General features: G+C 34.1%; 1 protein-coding gene across 2 annotated transcripts in view; it reads right to left on the bottom strand.

The window, feature by feature from the left end:
* NRDC (nardilysin convertase) overlaps positions 1–15,575 on the bottom strand; it is a 105,298-nt gene that overhangs the window by 47,335 nt on the left and 42,388 nt on the right. For both annotated transcript variants that reach the window (XM_061121912.1, XM_061121913.1), the window contains one exon: positions 3,231–3,304. In XM_061121912.1, coding sequence (XP_060977895.1) covers positions 3,231–3,304 — 74 coding nt within the window. The remainder of the gene's footprint in view (positions 1–3,230; positions 3,305–15,575) is intronic.

Here is a 15,575-nt window from a genome sequence, read left to right as displayed (position 1 = left end):
CTCCCTTGGGGCTGCCAAGAGAAATGCAGTCCTGAGGAAATTATTTCAGATTTCCGACCTCCAAAAGTTTAAAAAAAAAATCTGTTATTTTAAGCCACTGAGTTTCTGGTAATTTGTTACAGCAGCAACAGGAAACTATAATAGAGTAGACATATAAACATATCTACAAAAAGTAATCTAGTATTTCCCTACAACTGACAAAAATAGAGTACAAATACTGAACACTTAGAGAACACACTCAACCACTTGATTCTATTAAAAAAAAGCTTTGGTCATATCCCCAATCTCAATTACTAAGGTACAATATGTAAGCAATTACACATGATTATGTAAGAGTATGAATAATCATTAAAATAAAGAGCTAATCATTAAGGATAATATTTTCACTACAATCTTATTTTAGCAATAAGTCAATCTGATTTTAAGATCTATCCTGTGTACATTTGTGGCTTCTGTGATTAAATGTATTCAAGAAAATTATAAAACACTGAACAGACCTATCTGCATTGTGCAAACAAATTCTTATAAATTTATGTGTATAACCACTCCATTGAAAGATCAGACCAAAAGCAGACTGTCAATGCAGGGCATCGTAATGAAGGTACAACAAGTATAAATTTAAAACCTAGGAAAGAATCTCTTCCATAAGCAGGAGGAGAAGGAAATGAAAATGAAAAAATGAATCTACCATGACAGTTGAATTTCATTTCAACTCCTCTCACATTGAATGGGTCATTAGAACATGCAGGCAACTAAAAACATGCAAATGAGGTGAGAATGATAGAATAAAGATTATTACATCCGAATAAAAGAAAATAACATCCAATTGTGAAGCTTTCAAAAGTGCTTAATAGACCTCATTATTTGTAGATACTGATTCTGGAAAAAGAAAGGCTAAGATGTGTGACTACAATATTGACTTCGACCTGGCCTAGAGCTATTAACTCTTAATGGTCTACATATGATATGTGTTAACATGTGACACTATTCAATTATAAATGTTTTGTGGCTTTAGCCAAGATAAATTTATGCTGTGTTCATAATAAATATCAGTATCTACCAATGTGTAAATACTGAGTCCCCAAATGTTCATACGTTCAATGTTCACAGAACCTAAACTTAGTTCATCTTAAATTTTCTAATGTATTATAAATACAAATAAGAGAATAATATATCATAAACAATAAGCTAAAAAACAACTACTTAATGAATACTAGTGTTTTACACCAAAATTTTAAGACCTCTCCCATCTCCTTGCATACATGGCATGCTCAGTCGCTTCACCTGTGTCCGACTCTCTGCGACCCCATGGACCATGGCCCGCCAGGCTTCTCTGCCCATCGGATTCTCCAGGCAAAAATACTGGAGTGGGTTGTCATGCCCTCCTCCAGGGGATCATGCCGACCCATGGATCGAACCTGCATCTCTTGCACTACAGGTGGGTTCTTTATCACTGAGCCACTGGGGAAATCCCTTTCATCTCCCTAATCTCAAGTAAATCCTTTCTACTTAGAAGGTTAAGTAACTAATGATATATACCTAGCTATTTGTATCAGATTACAAATTGAAACCTAGGTTTCCTATCATCAAAAACAAAACAAACAGAGCCTTTAGCTTAAGTTCATTTTAAACCAAAACTACTTATTGTGAGTGTGTGAGTACATATCATATATCACACATTCAAAATAAAATATATTCTGAATTAAACTCATAAAATTAAATGAGATATTTAATCTTTTGGGGGGGGGCGCACCACACAACTAGTAAACTCTTAGTCTGTCAAGCAAAGACTGAGCCTGGGCTGCTGCTGCTGCTAAGTCGCTTCAGTCGTGTCCGACTCTGTGCGACCCCTTAGACGGCAGCCCACCAGGCTCCGCCGGCCCTCGGATTCTCCAGGCAAGAATATTGGAGTGGGCTGCCATTTCCTTCTCCAATGCATGAAAGTGAAAAGTGAAAGTGAAGTCGCCTGGCTCCAGCAGTACAATTTCTGAGTCCTATCACTGGACCATCAGGGTTTAACCTTTTAAATGGCAATTTCAACCCACTCTTGAAACTATACAAATAAAAACACACCTGAAAGAATTAAAGACACAGAATATAGTTCCTAGGTTCCAAAAGCAGGGAAGGCTTTTAGAGTTTTCCTTATTTATTTTAGTTTTCATACATTCAACAAAGTTATCTGGGCCTATGAAAAAACCCCGTTGTGGGTAAGTAAATAACAAAAATGAAGAAAATAAATCTTTGGTTATAAGAAGCGACTAGAGCTAGGAGGAATCTAACTCCATTCTACCCTCTTTTACTAATAAATTGAGGGCCACAATTAGTGACATTTCTATAAGTAAAACACAGTTTGCTGACTTGAAAACAAATAGTTCTTTCCAGTCATCTGCAGTTTATTTTGCCTAGTGAAGGCAGTAAATGATTATCAGAAATAGACACACAATCAAACCAAAGGGAAAATTTTACAAAAGGAAGAACTAGTACAAAGACCTTGCCTCTTCAGTCATGCAAGCCAAGCCTAACTTATATGAACTGGAAGTCCCCCCAAGTGTACTATTACATGTTTCTAATGCTAAAATAAGGAAGCAGGGTTAATCTGCAGTGATATTCTTTACTGATACCCTGTAACTGAGAGATATCTGTAGCACAGTTCTCTAATGAATCCTCACCCTATACAGACACACAGTTTTCCTTATTGTCTTCAATCAATCTTTAAATCACAAAGATAAGAAAGATCATCAAAAAGTAAAATTAACAGGTTTCCTGCTCAGGAGTTTAGTTTCTTCATCTATAAACATACCAGAATTATTTTCAGTACAGAAGCTAAATCCACAAAGCACTGACACACAGAAGTAACAAAAAATAAGCTATTTTAATATCAGGATGGTGCATAAAGTAAAGCCTCAGAGGAAATATTTCTTCATGCAAAAAGAGTATGTGAACTTCTAAAGTTTGAATACCCAGTATTAGTCTTAAGAATCAAGAATTATGGTAAGAGGTCAGTCACTGTGGTAAAACCCTCAAAAAAAGCAAAGGCTGAAAAATCAAAAATCCACAATCCTTCAATTTATTTCAAATCTATACTGAATAGACACTTAATGGCTTCAGTAATAAACATGACATTTCTATTTTAATTTAGCCCTTTATGACATAAAGAGTGATAAAGAATGATAAATGTACTAAATAACTGGATCAATGAAGGAAAAAACAGTATGACATAAAGCACTTACCACTATCAACAGCTTCAACTTCTCGGTCAATTGCATCTCTGATCATTAGCGGATGAATGAAAAACTGGGCCCATCTTAAGACAAAAAAAAAAAACCGGGGTCTGGTAAAAGCTGTTCACCAGCCAACATCTATTTTTTTAAAGTAAGAAACTTTACTAAGCTGGAGATTTAGTTCATAATCATGCATATAAAACCTAAACAATATACAGCATTTCTAGATTTTGAAGTCTATGAACCACTTTTTCTCTATTATGAAATATAACACCCACTACAGAAAAATACATAAAACATGAGCATAAAGACTACAGGGCAAATACCAAAGTGGCAACTACTCAGTTCAAGAACTAGAACACTGTCGAAACTCTAGAAGCACCCAGTACCCATCTCAGAAGTAATATCATAAATGTTACAGTAATCACTTCTCTGCTTTTCTTGGTAGTTTTAACACATATACATGTATTTCTAGACATGTTTCTTGATTTTTTTTTCTATTATCAACCCTAAGGAGCCTTTTCAGAAATCTTATTCCAGTCACTACCCTATGAAATTTCTGCACACATATACAGCCTGTTTACATATTGTATGTGTACCTGATTTCATAAGTAAAAAGTATCTGAAGACTACTCTTTTTTAACTTTTTAAGTTAAAATATTAACGGTTATTAGTATTTCACTTAATTGTATAACTATATTTGTAAGCTTTAATATAATTTATTCCTTATAGAGGTTGTAGTACATCAAATTACATATGCAAATTATATAATAATGGCAATACAATCAAGTTTTTAAAAAATTAATATTTATTTTTCCAGCAAGACATTAAAAAATTAATTTCCTACAATATTTAATAAACTTTGAACTTCTGGTTGCTCTGAGAAGAAACTTTTAACTTAATTAGCTACTAGTACTCATTAAAATGTTACTGACATTTTTTTCTTTTCAGTACTTGTTATAACTGATGGGCTAAATAACTTTTGTTGAATTAAATAATAAAACAGATTATATTTAATTCTAAAAATCAAAGTCACACACAAAAGGAGAGGGTCAAACATAAACCATATCCACAAGGCAGCTAATGACAACCAACTGACACACGCAGACTACCTCTAGTGATGACTTCATGATCAAACAATCATGTGAACGTCTTCCAATCATCTATCACCACAATTGTAGCCCAGACCTTACATACGCTCTGCATCTCTTCCATGAACTCAGTGTCAGTGTAAATGGTGCTCATGTGATTCTTGAGAAAACTCAGAAAGAAATTAATACTAAGTGAAGATTTTGCAGATAGGGTTAAGCTTTGGAGGGCCACAAACCATTATAATATCAAACATTTTTTTACCTCCAAGAACCAATTTCTGCTACCAAAAGAAACAATATGAACCCTGCCAAGAATGCATGTTCTAGACAATATATTTTCATTTTTGAGCTTCATATAAATGGATATGTAGTTTATATACCCTTTACATGATTTATTTAACTCAACACTTTAATATAGTCATTCACGATCTTACACGTGACTGTGGCTGATTTATTTTCACTGCAATAGAATATTCCAAAAAAAAAGAAAAGAATATTCCACTGCATGAATTTACTCATCCATTCTACTGCTGATGGATATTTGTGCTGGTTCCGGATCCGAACCATTACAAATAATGTTGTCAAAAACATTCTTATAAATATGTACCACGGCACATGTGCACAAGTTTGTCTAAATATCTATCTAAGAACTCCAAGGTAACAGCATATGCATCATACGTTCTACATCACCAGGTTAATACCAAACCTTTCCAAAAGTGACTGTGCCAGTTTACTCTTGCATCAGAACATTCCTCCAATCCTCTACAACCTCATCTTCACTTGGTATTGTCAGACGTTAAAATTTTCTGTAACTTTTAGAAGAATAGTTAAATTTCATAATGATTTGAATTTACATTTTCCTGATAGAACATTTTGTAAATTTAGTAATAATTTTAATTTCTTCTGTTATAATATGCCTGTTTTAGGGCTTCTTCTATTGGGTTGTAGTTTTCTTATTGATTCTAACAGTATATATATTTAATTATCCATTGTGGCTCAGACGGTAAAACGTCTGCCTACAATGTGGGAGACCCGGGTTCGATCCCTGGGTCGGAAAGATCCCCTGGAGAAGGAAATGGCTACCCAGTCCAGTACTCTTGCCTGGAAAATCCCATGGACGGAGGATCCTGGTAGGCTACAGTTCATGAGGTTGCAAAGAGTTGGACACAACTGAGTGACTTCACTTCACTTATATAATATGTAATAGCATATATAATCGTATGTAAACATATGTAATCTAATAATTAAAATTCAATGGTATTATTCTAAGTCCTTTGTTAGTTACATGTGTTACAAATATATTCTTCCACTTTATACTTGCTTTTTTCACTCTCTTTATGTTACCTTTACATGAACACAATGTACTATCATCTCTCCTTTTTTGTTTTTCCATCTTGTTTGATAATCCTTATCTAAGGTTAAAGTCACACTTTTCCATAAAACTTTTAATGGCACTTTTCACTTTTTGGTCTATAATCCACATAGAGTTGATTTTTTTGTGTATGTTGTGAGATAGGGAGTCAGTTTTGTTTTTGCCATTATACTATCTTGGTATTATTTTTTTAAAAAGCCCTTGACCACTGCTTCATAATGTTCCTATCAAAAATCAAGTGTCCATGTATGTGTTGGTCTATTTCCATTCCAAGAAACATTCTATTCCACCGTCTCTTTGTCTAGCCTTCTGCTAACACCACAATGTCCTAATTACAAAACAAATCTTAATATCTAGTAGGTCAAGTTCTACGACCTTGTTATTTTTCCAATTCAAAAGTATCCTGGCTATACTTAGCCCTCTGTATTTCCTTATAAATCTTAGAGTTAGGTTGTCTATTTAAGACTAAGTAAATCTTCTACGATTATGGTTGTGATATCACTGAATCTGTACATTAAATAGGAAGAACTAATGTCACTGAAAAAAACGAGAGAGAAAGATTTTGGGGGATCCCCTGGTGGTCCAGTGGTTAGGACTCTGCACTTTCAATGCAGGTGGCAGGGGTTCGATCCCTGGTTGGGGAGCTAGGATCCTCCATGCTTAGCAAAGTGGCCAAAAGAAAAAATTTTTTAAAGGGCTTAAAATCCATAAATAGTATTTCTCTCAATTTATTTAGGTCTTTAATATTTAAATAAGATTTTAATATATCCTCCATGAAGAAGTCTTATATATAATTTGGGGGATGATTCCTTTTTTCCCCAAACTTTAAACTTTTTATTTTGTATTGGGGTATAGCTGATTAACAATGTTGCAGTAGTTTCAGATGAACAGTGCAAGGGACTCAGCCATACATACACATGTATCCATTCTCCCCTAAACACCCCTCCTTTCCAGGCTTCTACATAACACTGACCCCAGTTCCTTGTGCTATACAACAGGTCCCTGGTTGGTTATGGGAAAAGATTCTTGAATGTCTGATTATGTAGCTCTTATAAACTTGGTTTTAAATTTCAATTTCTAATTGCTGCAGATACACAGAAATTATACTTTTATATGTTAAACATAATTTTTGTTTGTGCATATCCAGCTATCTTACTGAATTCTGTTGTTAGTAATTTTTATCTGTATATTTTAAATTTTCTATGTTCACAATCATATCATATGCTATGACAGTTTATTTTGCTTATTTTTCTTTCTTCCCTAATAGAATGATGAATAGAAGTGATCATAAACCGCATCTGCCTTGTTCTTGATCCCAGCTTGAAATCTTTCGAAGTTTCACCATTAAATATAAGGTTTGATTTAAAATATCAAATATCACACTGAGAAAGCTACCTTATATTCCACTTGCCAACAGCATCTTCATTAACAGATACTCAATTTCACCATGTAATTTTTCTCTACATACACAGAATTATGGTTTTTTCTCCTTCAATCTGGCAATGAGATGAACAGCACTGATTTCGTTAACCCTACCTTGTATTTCCAGGATGAACCCAACTCAGTACTGCTGTATCGGCCTGTTTGTGAATCTGGTCTATATTTTTTCTTATATTATACTTTCTTATATCAAGGTTGTGCTGTTTTTTAAATGAGGGAGGAATTATTTCTTTCCTCCATTTTTTTGTAAGACTCTAAAGAAAACAAGTTTATTTTTGAGAAGATCTTTCATTACTGATTGATTTCTTTAATGATTATGAGTATGCAAACTTTTAAATTATAATTTCTCTTATGTGGGTTTTATAAATAATATTACTAGGAATTTGTGAATGCCCTCTAGTTTTTTCATTTACTGGAAAAGGTTTTCAAAATATCTTATTATATTTTCAATATCAGCCAATATATCATATTCTTTTTTATTCCTGATATTTTCACATACTTTTTTCCTTTGACCAGTCTCATAAAAGGTTTATCTATTTTGTTAGTTTTTTCAAACCAACATTTAGCTTTCTAGAAAGTCTATGTTTGCTGTTTCTATTGAGACATAATTCACATACCACAAAATATCCCTTTAAAAGTATATAATTAAAAGAATTTTACTACATTCACAGAATTGTGTACATTACCACTAATTTCAGAAAACAGTCATTAACCCCAAAATAAACTCTGTACCTTTTAACAGTCATCTTCTATTCCCCCATCCCTCTAGCCCCTGTAACACTTTTGATCTCTATGGATTTGCCTATTTTGGACATTTCATGTAAATGGAATCAAACCTTATATGGGGCCTTTTGTGTCTGGCCCCTTTCTCTTAGCATAATGTTTTCAACATTCATTTCAAACATTGTATCATGCACCAGAACTTCATTCCCTTATTATTGCCAAGTAACATTCCTTTGTATGGATATGCCACATTTGGTTTATCCATTCATCAGTGGATTGACATTTCGGTTTTTCCACTTTTGACCTATTATATATGATGCTGCTACAAACACTCATTTAGATATTTTTATGCAAATGTATGTTTTCAATTCTCTAGAGAATGTATACAAAGAGTAGAACTGCTAAGTCATATTGTAACTCTAACTTTTGATGAAGTTTTCTAACTACATTTTCTAACACCAACAATGTATGAAGGTTCTAATTTATCTACACATTTACCAATTGTTAATGTTCTTCTTTTTGAAGTGATACCTCACTGAAGTTTTTTTTTAATTGAAGTATAACTGTTTTACAATGGTGTGTTAATTTCTGTGAACAGCAAAGTGACTTGGTTACACCTATTTTTTCTATTCTTTTCCATTCTGGTTTATCAAAGGATACTGAATATAATTTCCTAGCTATAAAGTAGAATCTTATTGTTTATCCATCCTATATATACTTGTTTGCATCTGCTAATCCCAAACTCCCAACTGTTCCCCCTCCACCCCCCCTTTCCCGTGGCCACCACAAGTCTGTTCTCTATGTCCTTGAGTCTGTTTCTGTTTCATAGATATGTTCATTTGTGTTCTATTTTATTTTTTTTTAACTTTTTTTACTTTTGACTCAGTATTTATTTACTTTCATATATTTAAGCACAATAAGATATTTGAGGAATAATTGAAGGTATTTTGATCAAAAGTATTATTGAGGCAGTTCCTTCAACATCTTGGGGATTGCACCCTCAAACTTCTTTTCTAAACTGTTTTTCTGGGCACTTGTAACCCATCACCCTGGACACGTTACATTGAAAATGGTGACTGACCTTCAGATTAAACATGCAACCAGGGCTGTGAACCACTGCTGGAGAAGCTGTGAATTCTCTGACCACTGGTTACAAGGCAGCAGAAACAGTATGGCTAGTAGATAGCAGTTTGTGAGTCAGGTGTTTATACAGTTAAGTTATTAACAACTCATTAGTCTGGGGCCCCTAGCTAAAATTATCACATTTTAAAAATAAGGTGATAACTATGTTCTGGGCCTCCCAGACTGTGTTCTATTTTAGATTCCACATATAAGTGATATCATATTGGTCTCTGTCTTTCTCTTTCTGACTTACTTCACTTAGTATGATAATCTCTAGGGTCCATTCATGTTGTTGCAAGTGGCATTATTTCATTCTTTTTTATAGCTGAGTAATACTCCATTGTATACACACCACTTCTTTATCCATTTATCTATTGATGGACATATAGGTTGCTTCCATGTTTGGCTATTGTAAATGGTGCTGCTATGAACACTGGGGTGCATGTATCTTTTCAAACTAGTCTTCGTCTTTTCCAGACGTATGCCCAAGAGTGGGACTGTTGGACCATGACGGTGGATCATGTTGTCCACACTGTTTTCCATAGCGAATACACCAGTTTACATTCCCTCCAACAATGTAAAAGGGTTTCCTTTTCTCCACACACTCTCCAACATTTATTATTTGTTGACTTTTTAATGATGGCTATTCTGACCAGTGTGAGGTGGTACACCTCACTGAAGTTTTTATTTTCATTTTCCTAGTGACTAAGATGTTGAGCATTTTTTCATGTGCTTATTCATACCTGAGTAAGATACCTGAGTATCTTCCTTGGAGAAATGTCTATTCAAATTCTTTGCCCATTTAAAAATTGGATTATTTGTCTTACTGTTGAACATAGATACTAGCACCTTAGCAAATATACCATTTTTAAATATTTTCTTCCCTTCTGTGAACTGTCTTTTCATAGGACCCATTAAAGCAAAAAAAAATTTAATTTTAGTGGAGTCCAATTTATCCAGTTTTTCCTCTGTGCCTTCTGTGTTTCATGGCATATCTGCAGAACTATTGCCATGTCCAGTCACAAAGATTTAAGCCTATGTTCTCTTTAGTCTTACAGCTTTTGCTCTTACACTTAAGTATATGTCTCAATATGTATATTTTTTGGACAAAGTATCTAACTTGATTCTTTTGTATGTGCATATCCAGCTGTCCCAGTACCATGTGTTGAAAAACTGTTTTTTTCCATTGAATTGATGTGGCACCCTTGCAACTAACTGTAAGTGTAATGGTTTATTTCTGGAGCCCCAACTCTATTCCACTGATCAGTATGTCTATTCTTTTTTTTTTTTTTTTTTAATTTATTTGGCTGTGCTGGGTCTTAGTTATCACATGTGGGATCTAGTTCCCTAACCAGGGGTTGAACCCAGGCATTGGAAGCATGGAGTCTTAGCCACTGGACCACCAGAGAAATTCTCCTATGTGTCAATTCTTATGTCAGTACCATTTAGCTTTGATTAAGTTGTGAAACTGAGAATGTGAGTCCTTTAACTTTGTTCTTTTTCAGGATTAATTTTGACTATTCTTGGTCAATTCCTTTCAATATGAATTTCAGAACCAACTCATCAATTTCTTCAAAAAAGACAGCTGAAATTTTGATATGGACTAAGCTCAATCTACAGACAAATCTGGGATGTACTGCCATCTTAACAATATTAAGTCTTGTAATCTATGAACATGGGATGTCTTTCCAGCTCTTGCACCTCTCTTGTTAAATTTATTCCTAAGTATTTTATTCTTTTTAATACTACTATACAAGGAATTTTCTCAATTTCATTTTTTAATTTTTCATTGCTAGTGTGTAAAAATACAGTTGATTTTTGTACAATGATCTTGATTCTGCAACCCCATTAACCTGATATTAGCTCTAACAGTTCATCTGTAGAATTTGTAGGGTTATTCACATATAGTTAAGTTCTTGCTATTTGCAGTAGTTATGCTTTCTAAAGTCATCACATCTGCTGAATAAGCAAGTACTGAATGACTCTCCAGGAGTAATACATACATACACACACAAACACACACACACTCACACACACAGATTATGACCTTAAATCCTAAAGGTATCTCATTCTAGTTGATTCTCTTTTATTTCACAAAAAAGAAAATGAGATTCAGAAGCATTAAGTACTTTGCCTAAGGCCACTTTCCCAAGGGGCCTTTCCCAATGGGTACCAGAGTTGAGACTCAAACGCCATAGAACTGGCTCCAGAGCCAGAGCTGCTTTTACTATGTTATTCTGTTCCCTATCCTCCGGTCACTTCTGTATGAAAGCTGAAATAAAAAGGCAGAGTGTTGCCTTGTTTAACCTCAGGTGAGAATGTGTAGGTCAGGCAACTCAAATTTTTCACAATTTTCCTTTTTTTCTCCCCATATGTCCATGAATGACTGCAAAAGCGTCACAAGTATTCATCTTGGAGCTATAAAAAATTTAAGTGAGTAGATGAATTCTCCATAAATAATGAGAATCATTCATATAAGATGATGCCATCTACAAGCAGTTTTACTATCTTCCCAATCTGAATGCCTTCTTTTTTGTGTCTAATTGTTCTAGCTAAAACCTCCACTACAATGTCAAATAGAGGTGGACAGAGCTGATGTCTTGATCCTCATATTTGGGGAAATGTTTTCAATCTTCCACCATTAAAAATGATGTTAGTTGTGGGTTATTCATAGATACTCTTTATGAAGTTGAGGAAGTTCCCTTTCATTCATGGTTTATTACAGGTTTTATCATAAAAGGGTGCTGAATTCAATTAAACGCCTTTTTATTTATACTGAGATAATTTTTGAAATGTGTTTCTGTCCTCCCATTAATTTGGCAATTATGTTGACTGGTTTTTGTATGGTGAACTACCCTTGCAGTCCTGGGATAAATCCCACCTGAATGGTGCATAATCCTTTTTATATGCTGCTAATTCAGTTTTGTAGTATTTTGCTGAAGATTTTTGCATCTATATTCTACTATTTGGAGAAGGAAATGGCAACCCACTCCAGTACTCTTGCCTGGAAAATTCCATGGATGGAGGAGCTTGGTAGGCTACAGTCCATGGGGTCGCAAAGAGTCACACATGGCTGAGTGACTTCACTTTCTTTCTTTCTATAGTTCCTTTTGGAGAAGGAAATGGCAACCTACTCCAGTGTTCTTGCCTGGAGAATCCCATGGACATAGGGGACTGGTGGACTACGGTCTATGGGGTTGCAAAGCAACTAACACACACACACACATTCTACTACTGGCCTGTAGTTTTCCTGTACAATCATTGTCTAGTTTTAATATCAGAGTAATACCGGCTTCATAGAATGACTTAGAAGTGTCCCTCTTCTATATTTCGGAAGAGTTTATGAAGTATTAGTTTTAATTCTTTAAATGTTTGGTAGAATTCACCAGTAAAGTCATATGGATCTATACTCTTCTTTTGGTAAGTTCTTGATTACTAATCCAATCTCTCATTATAGGTCTATTCAAATTTTCTGTCTCGAGTCAGTTTCAATAGTTTTGTGTCTTTCTACAAATTTGTCTATTTCATCTTGGCTATCTACTTGTTGGCATACAATAGTTCACAATTCTATTACAATCTTTTAATTTTGGTTATATCATACTAATGTCCACTCTTTCATTTCTTTTTCTTGGTCAGTTTAGCTGAAGGTTTGTCAATTTTGTTCACCTTTTCAAATAACCAAATTCTGATTTTGTTTATTTTCTATTGTTTTTCTATTCCCTATTTCATTTATTTCCACTCAAATGTTTATTATGTCCTTCCTTCTGCCTACTTGGGTTTAGATTGCTCTTCTTTGCCTTGCTAATTAAGATGCAAGTTTAGGTTCACTTGAGATCTTACTTTTTTAATGGAGGGGTTTACAGCTATAAATCTCCCTCTGAGCACTGGTTTTGATACATCTCATAATTTTTTGTATGTTGTTTTCATTTTCACTAGTGTCTAAGTATTTTTTTAACTTCCCTCGTGATTTCTTTTTTGACCCATTGATTATTTAAGGGAAGACTGTTAAATTTCTACAGATTCATGAAATTCCCCAAATTTCCTTGTTACTGATTACTAATTCCATTCCTTTACAGCTAGAGAACATACTCTGTATAATTTCATTCTTTCAAATATATTGGAAATAAATTTATTTTATGACCTAATATATATCAATGCTGAAGAAAAGTACATGAAATACTTGAGAAGAATGTGAATTTTGCTGATTTGGGGTGAAGTGCTCTGTTAAAGTTTACATGCTTGTTCATGTCTTCTATTTCTTGTTGATCTACCCAGTTGTTCTATTCCTTATTGAAAGTAGAATATTTACATTTGCAACCAATATTACTGAATTGTGTATTTCTGCCTTCAATTCTGTCAGTTTTTGCTTTATATATTTTGAGGTTCCTTTGAAAGATGAACATGTGTTTATAATTGTTACACCTTCTGATGAACTGACCCTTATATTATAAAACTCCCTTGTCTCCAGTAACAAGTTTCATCTTAAAGTCTATTTTGTCTGATATTAGTTCAGCCACCATAGTTCCCTTTTAATCAGTATTTGTATATACTTTTTCATCCTTTTATTGTCAACCTATTGGTGTATATTTAAGGGTTCCCTGGTGGCTCAGTGATAAAGAACTCACCTGCCAATGCAGGACACATATCATCCTTTAATTGCCAATCTACTGGTGTATTTTAACCTAAAGTGTGTCTCACACATGTACACAATGTTCACTGTAGCACTATTTACAATAGCTAGAACACAGAAGCAACCTCTATGCCCATCAACAGAGTGAATGGATTAGATGTGGTACATTTACACAATGGAATATTACTTGGCCATAAAAAGGAACACATCTGAGTCGTTCTAATGAGGTGGATGAATCTAGAGCCTATTATACAAAGTGAAGTCAGTCAGAAAGAGAAAGATAAATATCGTCTACTAATGCATATACATGGAATCTAAAAAGATGGTACTAATGAATTTATTTGCACGGCAGCAATGGAGAAGCAGACATAGAGAACAGACTTATGGACATGGGGGGTGGGGTGGGATGGGAAGGAATGGGTGAGATGTATAGAGAGAGTAACATGGAAACTTACATAACAATATGTAAAACAGAAAGCCATGGGAATTTGCTGTACGACTCAGGGGACTCAAACAGGGGCTCTGCATCAACCTAGATGCGCGGGATGGTGAGGGAGGGAGGAAGGAGACTCAGGAGGGAGGCGACATATGTATACCTATGGCTGATTCATGTTGATGTTTCACAGAAAACAACTGCAAAGCAATCATATGTCAATTAAAAAAATACAGTGGGTCTCTTAGAGGCAGCATATTATATAGCTGACTCATGTTTCTTCACCCAGTCTGCCAATGTCCTATCTTTTAACAGAAATGCTTAATCTATTTACATTTAATTACTGATAAGACAGGATTTATATCTGTCTTTGCTATCTACTGCAAGTCTTATGCCTTTTTTCCCCTCTATTCCTCAACTGCTGACTTTTTTTTGTTAAAATAGGTATTTTCTAGAGTACCATTTAAATTCCCTTGCCACTTCTTTTACTATATTTTTGAGTTATTTTCCTAACTAATAACTTATAACAATCCGTTTTGAATTAATACCAACTTCAGTATTGCATGAAAGCTTCACTTCTATATACCTGTTCTCTTTTTTTTGTGCTATTATTGCCATACAAATGATATCATTATACATTATATGCCTATCAACACATTTATAATTTTTGCTTTATACAGCTATCTTTTAAATCAGGAAAAAATTACAAAAACTATATCTTTTATATTTATATAGGTAACAAAGAGTACAAATTATACAGTATAGTATAAGTTATCTTTATAAGTGTGTGCTTTATTTCTTCATGTGGAATTGAGTGTCCTTTCATTTCAGTCTGAAGGACTCCATCCATCTAATACATCATACAGAGAAGACCTGCTAATGACAATTTTAATTTAGCTGAGAATGTCTTAATTTCTCCATTTAGAAGGATATTTTTGCTAGATAAAAAATACTTGGGTTTGCAGTCTTTCAGTACTTTGAATGTATCATACCACTGTCTTCTTGCTTCCATGATTTCTCAAAGCACCTGTTTACCCTACTGAGATTAACTTTTATGAAAAAAGCTGCTCCTTTCTTGCTATTTTCAATATTCTTTTTACATTTAGCTTTTAATGGCTTGATTATAACATGTCTTAATGTGAAAGTCATTGTTGTGAATATCACTGTTTATTCTTCTGGAAATCTGCTGAGGTGCTTGAATGTGCAGATGTTTGTCTTTTACCAATTTGCAACGAGTTTGGCTATTATGTCTTCAAGAATACTTTCTATGTTTTTCTCATTTCCTCTTGGAACTTCTATAAAACACATGCTAGTATGCTTGATGGTATCCCATAGATCTCTGAGGCTCTGTTTTATTTTTCTTCATCCCTTTTCTTTATTTTTGTTCCTCAGACTGGACAATCCCAATTAATCTTTCTTCAAGTTTTTTCATTCTTTCCTCAGCTAGCTCAAATCTCCTGTTAAGCTCTTCTAGTTAATTTTTCAAGTTGTAGTTTTCAACTCTAGAATTTCTATTTGGTTCTTTTAATAATCTGTATCTGTT

The sequence above is a fragment of the Dama dama genome, chromosome 20, assembly GCF_033118175.1.
Source record: "Dama dama isolate Ldn47 chromosome 20, ASM3311817v1, whole genome shotgun sequence".
In the NCBI taxonomy this organism is placed as follows: domain Eukaryota; kingdom Metazoa; phylum Chordata; class Mammalia; order Artiodactyla; family Cervidae; genus Dama; species Dama dama.
The sequence above is the reverse complement of the archived record's forward strand: the minus strand, read 5'-3'. Positions and strand labels throughout refer to the sequence as shown.